At 54.6% G+C, this 11,268-nt stretch overlaps 1 protein-coding gene across 1 annotated transcript; it reads left to right on the forward strand.

Annotated features, from left to right (window-relative positions):
- The first annotated feature begins 459 nt into the window (after positions 1-459).
- GMEB1 (glucocorticoid modulatory element binding protein 1) lies at positions 460-9,320 on the forward strand. The gene is made up of 9 exons (XM_042891810.1): positions 460-1,152; positions 2,094-2,176; positions 3,060-3,184; positions 4,089-4,192; positions 4,557-4,711; positions 5,498-5,626; positions 6,284-6,421; positions 7,527-7,649; positions 8,502-9,320. Exons 1-9 carry the CDS (start codon positions 1,025-1,027, stop codon positions 9,206-9,208), a joined length of 1,692 nt encoding a protein of 563 aa, XP_042747744.1. The 5' UTR covers positions 460-1,024; the 3' UTR covers positions 9,209-9,320.
- Positions 9,321-11,268: the final 1,948 nt, after the last annotated feature.

Here is an 11,268-nt window from a genome sequence, read left to right on the forward strand (position 1 = left end):
GAGAGAAGGGGGGGGCGAGGCCACGCCCCTCCCGCGGGCGGCCACGCCCCGCTGCGTCCGCGCGTTGCCCCCCAGCCCCCAGCCCCGAGCTGAGGGGCGCCGCCGTTTGCAGCGGGCCCGGGGTTACCGGGGTTACCTCGCCCCGGGGGGGGATGCGGCACGGAGGGCTCGGCCATGTGTGGCCGCGGGGGGTCCCCGGGCTCTCTGAGCCCCCCCCCCGGGTTTGGGTGGGCTGGGCGCTGAGGGGTCCCGAGAGTCGCGTCCCCGCCTGACCTCGTGTCGCGGCGCGGAGCCGCAGCGCGCCCTGCGTTCGTCGTCGCCTCCTCGGTGCGGATCGGGTTTGGCCCCGCGTGGCCCCGAGCTGCGACGCGTCGCTCGTGGTGTTGGGGGCTGCGGAGGGAACGCTGCCCCTCCCGCGAGGAGCCGGGCTCGGCCGTGGGGCTGGACGGTGGGACGCGGCTCTGAGCCGGGTGCGCGGGGCCGAGCTGCTCCCGCTGCAACAAAACCACCTTTGTGCTTTGCTGTGAAGCAGTCTGTAAGAACACAGCCAACATCCGCACCGCTCCAACCCGCAGCGGGGGCCGTCCCGGCACGATGCTCGGAGCGTTTCCCTGCAGGAGAAGCCCGGCCCTGGGGTTTGTCCTTCCCGTACCGCTGCCAGAACCTCACGTGCGGTTTGCGGGGCTGGGCTGTTCCCTAGCTGGGGAAGTTCTGCTTTAGTGGCCGCCTGACTGCACGGTGCTGCCGGATGCGATGATCCCAGCAATGGTGCTCGACAGGCGGGGAGAAATCCTCGCGTGCATTGACAGGCACCTGCTGTCTCTCTGGTGGTGAATTTAAAACGCCTGCTTCCATTCTTCAGGCTGCTCCGCCAGCCCGGAGCCACGCCGTGTGCCGCGGTGGGACCCGGGGATGATGCTTACAGGGTTTTTCCCCCTTGGCACACAGGCGGTGGTGCTCGGGAGGCTGCTGCAGTCCAGCCCCCCCTTCTGCTTGCCCCCCGCTGGTGGGCTTCATGTGAGAGATGGCGAATGCCGAAGTGAGCGTCCCGGTGGGTGATGTGGTGGTTGTACCAAGTGACAACAACGAAGGGGAGAACCCGGAGGATACCAAAACCCAAGTGATCCTTCAGCTCCAGCCGGTGCAGCAGGGGTGAGTCAAGCGCCGGCGTGGTGATGGTTGGGGTTTAAGGAGGGTGCTTAAGAGGGGGGGCTGCAATTCGATGCATTTTCCAGCTCCGTGCCGATAACGGAGGGGAATAAACCATCTGCGGCCTCGCCAGGCGTAACTCAAAAAGGGTTTTTGTGTATGAGCACTGCAGAGCCTCCGAGGGCTGAAGTCGTCCTGCAGAGACGCGGCTGCACGGTGCCACCCCTGCGTACTGCAGCTGCATGGCTTTGGCAGTGGGGAGCGGGCGTGGGGCAGCCCAGCCCCGTGTCTGTCCTTTCCCGTCACCCTTTCTCAGTTCCAGGTGGGATTTTGCAGCATTGCAGCTGGTTGACGTGGTGGTCTGTGCCCTGCAAATCTGCATGCACCTCTGTGCTGGTTTTTATTGATCCTCTCCAATGCAATGATGCCAGGGTGTCGGGGGGAATCTTGCAGCACTCTAAAGCAGCTGCCAGCAGGCACTTCTTCCTATAGGATGGAAATACACGGATCTGGTTTGGCAGTATATGCAAAACAGGGTTGCTGTGGGACTGACAGCAGCCCTGTGTGATCCCCGGGGGAAGTCACCGATGCTACAGAATGTCACACAGGGTTGGAGGGGAAATCCTGGACCATTGAGCTCTGCTTCCTGTTGTTGTGGTAACTGCTTGTGTCAGGAATCAAAGGAAAAGGCCGAGGGAAGCGTCCTGCAGGGCTGTGTCAGTGGTGCTGGCAGTGCCTCTGCCTGTGTCGGTCCCTGGGACTGTCATCGTGCCTTTGTGCCAAAAAATGACTGTGATTGAATCCGCATCAAGCACAGAATGCACGTCCCTCGAGGAAAGAAACAAGCCAGATTTTTAGCCCTGCGCCATGAATCTTAATTTTCCACGAACCTTAAATTCCCATGATCTGAATAACTTGTTTATCCATGGATGCTCTCCCAACAGGATTTACCAGGAGGGCTCAGAGGCAAGTGCTGCTGTTGTGGCCGTGGAAACGCACACCATACACAAACTAGAGGAAGGGATCGGTGAGTGGCTGCGTGGCGTGGGGCAATCCCTGCTTTGCAGGGCTGATCAGGTGTCCCTGCTTCGTGGGGCTTCCCTCTGGCTCTGCCCTTGCAGATGGTGTTCCCTAGGCTCTTGTTGTGGATGTGGGTGCAGGGTCTGGGCATGCTCTGGAATAAGAGAGCTGTTACTGCTTGGCCTTGGAGCTGAGATCCTGGCTATCTTGCAGTGCTTGGTAAGGGCTCCCATGGGGTCACGGGGAGCCAAGATGTTGCTGTAGCCTCGGTGTGCAGATTCTAGCAGCTGGGATGAGGGCTGTCAGGATAGTGGCTGTGTCTGCACTGCGCTCTGATTGCTGTGCTTTGCAGAACAAATACCTGTACAGGTTTGGGTTGAGCGTTCTAAAGAGGCTGTGTGTGCACCCTGCCCTCCTGAGGAGCAGTGGGAAAAGCCCCCTGGCCTTCGGTGCTGGATCTTCACTGCTGTTGTGCTTCCTGTGTGGCTGCGGCTCTTCTGGCAGCGTTAGCAAAATCTAGCAGTGGAGAACTTCTGATGAGCACGTAGCTGATGGCTCTGCTAGAGAAACCAGGGCTCCAAGAGATCTGTGAGATGCGTGTTTCAGATTTTGGAGCGTTTTTTTCCATATGGTTGTTCTCACTGACCTTCCCCTTACAGATGTGATCCTGCTTTTTCCAAATAGACGAGCTTCCTTTTTGTATTAAAAAGCAGATGTCACTTGCTGTTAGAGCAACAGGAGAAGGCTAAAACAGGGCTGATCTGAGCTAGGAATGTCCCTTCTTTTGGTCACAAGAGCGCAGGTCTCTCAGTCTGTGGGCTTTCAGCTCTCGATGTGTGGGGTTGGAGCCTCTTGGGTGGCAAGTTTCATCTGTCCCTTTCTTCCCTCAGACCCCAGCACCATTGAAACAAACGAGGAAATTGAGATTGCTTATCCCATCACCTGCGGGGAGAGCAAAGCCATTCTGCTCTGGAAGAAGTTCGTCTGTCCAGGAATTAATGTCAAGTGTGTGAAGGTAATGGAGTTTTCACAGCAGATTCCTTCTCTGCTCTCCAGGACTGGCACTGAATCTCCACAGCACTTCTTTACTGTTTGTTTTTCATCTGAGCCTTGGAGCTGAGCAACTCTACCTTTGCAGCGTGCTGGATTGTTGGTGCTGAAGTTGTTTTTAGCATGAGCAGAAGGAGAGAAAGAGTGGGATAAGGGCTGAAGGTCTTGTTCACTTCATATTTCTTGGCTACTGCTTAAAGCAGAGTTGTATTTGGCTCTCGTTGAGGGACTTGGAGCTGAAGGCAGGAATGCGTAGTGAGATCTGCCAGAGCTTTTCTTCCTTGTTTCTTTCCCTTGGTGCCCTGATACTCCACTCCTGTCAGCTCCTCAGTGAGCAGGCTGCACCAAGAAGAGGAATCGTGCTGCTACCTTTCCCCATTTGACAGTGTGCTCACATAACAGCTGATGCACCGAGGCTGAGTCACAGGGCTCTGCAGTGACAGCAGTCCAGGGCTGACCCTCACCAGGAGCTCAGGTGCTGGAATAGGATGGAACAGATGCCCAAGCGAATACCAAGTGTCTGCTGGTCGATTTGATTTCGTAGGCAGCTCCCATAACAATCTCTGAGATGACTGTGTGTTCTCACAGAAGGAGACCATTTGGTTCATGCTCTGTACAAAAGCCTGCAGGGCTGTTCCTGGCTAGGGCTGTGTGGTTTGAATGCCAATGACTGGCAGGCTGTCCTCACAAACATGGAGTTAAAATCACTGATGTGTTTAGGCATTCAAAACTGGTAACAATTTGAAAGCAGCTTTTCTTTCTGAGCAGAAGGGCTTAGATGAACTGGACTGGCTGTAGTTATATGTCCACAGTTTTCTGAAGCAATGCTACTATGAGTTTGCTGAGCTTTTTTTTTCTCTCATTGTCAGTTCAATGACCAACTGATCAGCCCGAAGCATTTTGTTCACCTGGCTGGAAAGTCTACCCTAAAGGACTGGAAGAGGGCTATCCGTCTCGGAGGAATCATGCTGAGGTGACTTGCACCACTGTGTCCAATTGCAGGATCCCAAGCATGAACTTTGTCAGGAAACCTCCTGGGGGCTCTTGTTCCCTGCAGCATCTCTGGGGGAGAGATCCTGCTCTACAGGGCAGGATTCTTCATCCTGAGTAGTAACAGCCTCACCTGGGGGATGTGGGGGTGGGAGGGGGATGGCTGGAGATGTGTGTGAAGCTGGGGGTTGGTTTGTGCATCCCATCTGAAAGCTGTGCGGTTTTGTGTGGAAGAATGGCACAGGGTTCCCCTTTCTCCATCTTTCCCGTGGCCAAAGTGGAAAACTCCCTTTCATCTCCAGTTTGAGCTTTTAGCTGAGTCTGATTCTCTCCCACTCCCTGCACAGGAAGATGATGGACTCGGGACAGATCGACTTCTACCAGCATGACAAGGTTTGCACCAACACCTGCCGAAGTACCAAGTTTGATCTCCTGATCAGCAGCGCCAGAGCACCGATGCCGGGGCAGCAGAGCGTGGTGCAGACCCCAACCTCAGCTGATGGTAGGCTCTCTAACAAAGCCATGGCATGGGCTAATGCTGGTGACTCCAGGCAGCCTGTTCCACGTCACCTGGAGCTCAGCAAATAGAGTACAATGGCTGAAGGCTTGATTTGACTGCCATTCCAGCTACAAATTCTCAGCTAATCACATGCTTTGCAACAGGAAGTGATCTCTTTGCAGAGGTCAAAGGAGAAGAATACCACATCGTTCATCTGGGTGGTGACTTTTATATAAGGCTGAGGGGGGGTGGGATGGCAGACTTGTCTGTAAGCTAAGGAAGATCTCCTGGAAAGCTCTGTGAGCACGTGAGAAAACATCGCAGTGGCTGGATATTGCTTTAGGTGTCCAAAATTTGATCCAAAAACTTAAGATCAAGTTGGATACATTTCATGTGTATGAACTAGCATGGACTCAGGCTGTGTCATTTCCTAAGAGATAAGGGCATGTCTGAGGTGCAGAGCACTCTATTGGTGATGCAGAAGGGGAAGGGGGGCTGGGCTGAGACTTGCTCTCTGTCTCTCTATTCTGATCCCTTTCTCCTTTATTACAAAAGCTCCAGTTTGTTTTTTTGGGCACGTGGTTTTCCCTCCAGAAGCCCCAGAGCTTCAATTGTACTTCCAATGAGAAACAGCATTACTTGCTTGTAGCTGATTTGTTTGAAAGAGGCCAGGCAGAACCAACCTGACCAAGAGAGTGAAAAGGAGCCTGAGAAGGGCAGGGGAGCGGAATGCCAAGCAGGGATTCCAGGCTGGTGCTGCAGAGAGGGCTGATGTTGCCTGTTTGGCAGGGAGCATCACCCAGATCGCACTGTCCGAGGAAAGCATGGAGGAGGGGATCGAGTGGAACTCTGCTCTGACAGCTGCTGTCACCATGGCCACTGAGGAGGGCATGAAAAAGGACACGGATGAGATCTCAGGTAAGCTCTGGCTGCTCCTCGGGTGTTTTCTCTCCCTCTGCTCTCATTTTGAAGGTGAAAATCCTGGAAATAAGGAGAGCTGAGGTAGTGCTGGAGCTGTCCCACTGCCCCTTGGCCATCCCAGAACTCCCTGCCAAGCAGAGCTCCCAGCCACTTGCAGGCAGTGTGGAACTTCAGCCTCGACCTTGGGGCTGATCCCTCAGATCGGTTGCTAGCAGTTACAGTGAGGATTGTGGGGTTTTTGTTCATTTAGAGGATGTAAATGTCTGCCAGCCCGGAGCTAGACTGCAACCATCAGCGAGCAGAGTCTTGTTAGTACCCTGTCAGCTCTCTTGGCTTCTCTGGCTGCAGTGCTTTGCTCTCCCTCTCAGGATCAGTACAGAAGCTGAGGAGGAATTTCCTCAAAAGATTTTAAGCTCTGCATCTTGGGAAGATGAATAGAAGCAACAAAACGTTGCCTTGGAGGTCTTGGTGCAGTTTGAAAACTTGTTAGTGAATTGCTTCCTGGATCTGTCCACCCCAAATGGCCAAATTAGAAGTCATTTTGCAAAGTTATTCTTGCCAAAAAGCTTGCTGCACATGGCATAGGTTTAAGGTGGTCCTGTGGGGAAATGCCAAATCCTTGTATGTTTGACTTCTGCCTTCTCTCTGTGCCAGAGGACACGCTGATGTTCTGGAAGGGAATAGCTGATGTGGGGTTGATGGAAGAGGTTGTGTGCAACATCCAGAAGGAGATAGAAGAAGTGCTGAGAGGTGTCCAGCAGAGGCTGGGGCAATCTCCCTTCCAGATGACAGGTAGGTGATGAGCCAGAGCCTCATCATGGGGAAGAATGCTTGAAAGGGAGCTACAGGAAAACAAGTGAAAGAGTCCAGCCATGGCATGTAGAGCTATTGAGTCAGGATGGTGAGTTCCTTCCTGCTGGCTGAGCTCTGTAAGCTGAGCCTGAGCATGGTTTCAGCCTTCCCAACCATGAGGGGTGCATTCATTTACCCCACTGTGAGGCAGAAGGACTCGTCGTGCTGCCCTGCTCCTGCAGCATGCTGACTGGCAGCTTGAGGAGCCCATTGGATGACTGTCCTCAGCTCCAGGTGCTTGTTAAAGCCTGCCTGGATGTGCTGCTTGGGCTGGAGTTACTCAAACACTTTTCTTCATGACTGTGAATTTAAACAGGTCTTGCAGTCTCACTTCTTGTTCCATCCTCACCTGTGCCAAAAAAGCTTGTTTTGGGGCTGAACCAGATGAGGGAACAGGTTCAAAATAGCTTCCCTCCCCTTTTGAGGCTTATTTCTGACTTGGATCCGTTCCCTTATCCAGTTCAGCTCGTGGCCCTGTGAGCACAGGGTTGGCAGCACGGCCTGTCGATGCTCGAGGAGAACACCCATGCAACCTCAAACTTCATTTTACCCAAGATGTTTTTTTTTTGCTTCTCATGTAGCTTTGGGCTGGTGAATCTTTGTGTCAGGTAGGTGGCAGCTTTTGGAAGCTGTGAGTGGTTGAAGTCAGTGGATTATAATAGAAATTTTGCACAGCTTTTGGTGGAGCTGGCACATTAATGACACCGTCAGCTGCATGGGGTGATGGTTTGTAGGTGGAGATCTGGTTTGTATCTGTGTGATTGCAAATTATGCTTTCACTTTGCAGCAATTTTGAGCCGCTTGGGTGACACATCTCTGTTTCCTTTTCATTATCATGTGAATGAACTTATTTAGTCCTTGGATGTCTGAAGGATGAAGGAGAGATGGCTCTGCCCTTGTCAGCCGGCACATGTGGAAGAACAGAAATGGTTTTACAAAAAGCAGCAGAAAGTTTTTGGTTTGATCACAGCACCTTTTGAGTTCCTGATGAGGCCCTTGGCCCCCTGTGGGTTCAGGCACTCATTCCCCTGCACTTTCCTTGCAGATGCTGCAGTTTTAAACAACGTTGCTCACACATTTGGCCTGATGGACACAGTCAAGAAGGTTCTGGACAACAGGAAAAACCAGACAGAGCAAGGAGAAGAACAGTTTCTTTACACACTTGCAGGTAAAGTCAGTGCCCTGGCTTCTCATCCCACCCTTGGGAACCAATGTCACCTTTCCTCAACACAGCACCTAACAAACTGTATTTGCATTCTTGTTCAATCCACGTAGCCCTCAAACAAATGTACCCCAACCAACCCCTTTCCATCCTAAGGCTTGAGTGGAATTTCACGTATCCTTTCCTAGGAGAGATGAGGTGCTCAGGGCATTCAGCACCCCAAAGCATGATCTGATTCAGCTGGCATTAGCAGATAGGTGCTGCTGCTAGCTGTGAGCTGTGCTGCAGTCATCTGAGCCGCAGGCAGTGCAGTGCTGCACCCAAGCTCATAAAACTCTTTGTCTGCGTGGTGCTGAGCTGTCTGCTTGTCTCGCCGTGGAGCTATCTGGTGTCTCCCCTGAGCTGAAGCCAATAACCTGACCTGGATTCCCCAGAGCTGCTTGGTGGATGTGTCTCCCTCCTGTCTGTGTCCTGTAGGTCTTATCTGGGGTGTTCTAGTCCCCTACTGCCCTGGATAAATGAAATTACTGTGCTGCTTTTGGCTTCTGATGTTGATACGGATGAGGGCAGAGGAGGATGTGTGAGCTCTGCTCCTTGTTCCAGGCACAGGGCTTGGCTTCTGGGGGATCCAGCCGTGCTCAGTCACCAGTTCCTGCTGCCTGGAGGGGATGTCCATTCCCCGTGGGTGGGTTTCCCCTGGAGACAGAAGTGCCTGTCCTTTTGGCAGTGGGAGTAGCTGAGCGGTGTGGAGCAGTGCCTGCTCCTCCTTGGGGCAGGCTGGCTGTTGGTGGAGCCCCTCGGAGCACTCACAGCCTGCTGCTCCCAGCCCCACGCACAGCTTCCCCGTTCTCTTTGCAGACCTGGAACGGCAGCTGGAAGAGCAGAAGAAACTCGCCAAGGACCAGAAGGCCAAGTCCCAAACCATCCAGAACGTGGTGCTGATGCCCGTCAGTGCTCCAAAGCCCCCCAAACGACCCCGCCTGCAGCGCCCGGCCTCTGCCACCGTCCTCAGCCCCTCGACCCCCATCCAGCAGCCTCAGTTCACGGTCATCTCTCCCATCGCCATCGCTCCCGTCGGCCAGCAGTTCTCAGTGGGCAACATCCCCGTGGCGACCATCAGCCAAGGCTCCAGCCCGGTGACTGTCCACACTTTGCCTTCAGGCTCTCAGCTCTTTCGATACGCCACCGTGGTGTCCTCCTCTAAGACCAGCTCCTCCGACACCGTCACCCTCCATCCGTCCTCCAGCCTGGCGCTGCTGAGCTCTGCTGCCATGCAGGATGGAGGTGCCCTGGCCAACGTGGCGGCCGTGGTCAACCCCGTGGAACTGGTGGCCATGGAATCCGGCCTCACCTCCACCATCCAGGCTGTGGAAGGCACCTCAGACGACGGGCAGACCATCATTGAGATCGACCCGGCGCCCGACCCCGAGGCGGATGCAGATGAGTCAGAGGGCAAAGCTGTGATCCTGGAAACAGAGCTGAGAACTGAGGAGAAAGTGGTAGGAGATGTGGAGGACCACCAGCACCACGTGCATAACGTGGAGATCGTGGTTTTGGAGGACTAGTGGGAAAAGCGAGCGTCAGCTCGGGAAAGAGTTGGGAATCTGTTTTATTTTGGGCTTTTTTTTTGTTGTTCAGCATACTTTCCAGCCGCCCCATTTGTTTCCATGGATATTTTCATTGTACTGTATATATTATATATATATATATATATATAATTTTTTTTTTTAAACAAAAAAAAGCTGGAGAAACGCGTGAGACCTGGAAAAGGCTCCACCTCCACGGAGCACTGAACATTACTGCCTGTTTGTAGGGTCGTGGAGAGACTGGATCTCTGCTGAAAACCCCACCGGGAGGGATGGGACAGGGCTCCCGGTGCTGGGATCGTGGTGCTTCTGCCCCAGGGCAGCTGCAGCCCGGATGGTTTCGTGTCACAGAGACAATAGCCAGTGGCTGAGTGCTGGTGGCACTGCGGGAAGGGGTGGCACAGGTACCTCATTTGTATTTTTATTTTTGCCCAGGGAAGGGAATTCTTTTGGACTTTTCACTGTCACCTCAGCTGGGATTTTTTTTTTAATTATTATTATTATTATTTTATTATTATTTTTGCTTGGGGGAAGAAGACAGGAATCCTGACTTCGCTGGCTGTGTTTTCCTCCACACACGTTGTTTTTATATCTCTATTTTTTTGTATTTGTTTGCTTTCCCTTCCCATGCCCACATTTGCCAGCTGCAGAGCCCCGGTCCCGCTCTGGGTTGCACTTCTCTCCCCGCAGCACTTCTGCCCTTCCCTCTCCCCGCCTGGCTGAGCTCGGTGCTACACACACCGCTTGGAGACTTCCGATCACTTCACTTGCTTAAAGGCAAAAAGAACAACTCAAGCTTAAAACCACAGCCTCCCCACGGTGGGGCGTGCAAAGCATGTCGTGCTGTCGCTTTCCAGGAGCGCCGGCCTCCGGATCGGATCGGGGCGGTCCCGTTTACACTCCGTGCTGGGGCCGCTCCGTGCTTGTTGCTACTCGTTTGGTGGTTTTATTTTTGTATTATTATTATTTTTTCCTATAATCTCTCTGCAGGATTAGGAGCGGTGCATCGCCAGGACAGTGCGTGCACCTCTGCGGTCCCTCCTTCCTCCTCTTCCCAGCAGAAGGCAATAGGGATAGCTGGGGGATTGGATGGGGGGGGGGGGGAGTGAGGGGAGCTGTTTGGTTGGAAATGTGAATGAAGCAAAACAACAGCGAAGGAAACACACCTGGGGAGGGCGGGGGGAGGGGGGAGGAAGATGTGTTTGGCTATTTTTTGCATTAAAAGGAAAAACGGCACTGGGTTCAGGTGGTTTGTTTGGAGGCAGCAGTAGTGCAGAGTTTGCACTACTCTTTACTGAGCTGCAGGTGCAGCACAGAGAAGCTCCTCGGGCTGGGGAGGGGAGGGGGACTGGGTTCCTCTATGGGGCTTCGGGGCCCCTATCTGGCAGGAGGGGTGCAGGGTCTGTGTGTGCTGCAGGTGCAACCCATCACTGTGGGTGCAGTTGCTGCACTGAGTTTGCAGGGGCTCTGCATGCAGTCTCCCACCCCCTTAACCCTGCACCAAGGCCCCACCGTGGCCCCCCATCACTGCCTTCCTCCCTCCCCCTGGAAACTTGGGTTGCTGCAGGAGCGGGGCTGAGGGCATTGAGTGGGGGGCAACCCCTGCACATTCCGGAGTAGGGATGGAGTGAGCTGAGAGAACTTAAATCATAGGGTGATGAATCGCTGGACCCGAGAGAGATGTCTGTAGCAGGATTTGGGATTTGCTGCTTTGGGGCTGGCAAAGCGCATGCCTTCATGGCGTGCGTGGCCCTTTAAGAGCGCCTCGCACCGCACGGCGCGCTCTCCCCCGCCCATCCACGAGGGGGCGCTGTGCCGGTCCTCCTCCCGCCCGGCATGCGCCGCGCCCGCTCTCCTTTCCCCCCCCCCCCCCCCCCCCCCCCCCCCCCCACGCCATTGTGCCTGGGAGCGCGGCGCGCGCGCGGTGCCGCGTGACGCCCGGGGAGCGCGTGTGGGCGCGAGGCGGCGGGCCTGGGCCATAGACGCGGGCCGGAAGGAGAGGCGAGGCGGGGGGAGCGGGCTAGAGCGTCGCCTCAACC

Source organism: Lagopus leucura, unplaced genomic scaffold (assembly GCF_019238085.1).
Source record: "Lagopus leucura isolate 7727_CA_CO unplaced genomic scaffold, USGS_WTPT01 136-10_obj-0_obj, whole genome shotgun sequence".
Classification (NCBI taxonomy): domain Eukaryota; kingdom Metazoa; phylum Chordata; class Aves; order Galliformes; family Phasianidae; genus Lagopus; species Lagopus leucura.

What these genes read in the sequence shown, in the direction of transcription:
- GMEB1 (XM_042891810.1), top strand. Translation starts at nt 1,025, where the DNA reads ATGGCGAATGCCGAAGTGAGCGTCCCGGTGGGTGATGTGGTGGTTGTA. An exon ending in CTCCAGCCGGTGCAGCAGGG is followed by an intron (nt 1,153 to 2,093) that starts GTGAGTCAAGCG and finishes CTCTCCCAACAG; the next exon opens with GATTTACCAGGAGGGCTCAG. An exon ending in TTAATGTCAAGTGTGTGAAG is followed by an intron (nt 3,185 to 4,088) that starts GTAATGGAGTTT and finishes TCTCATTGTCAG; the next exon opens with TTCAATGACCAACTGATCAG.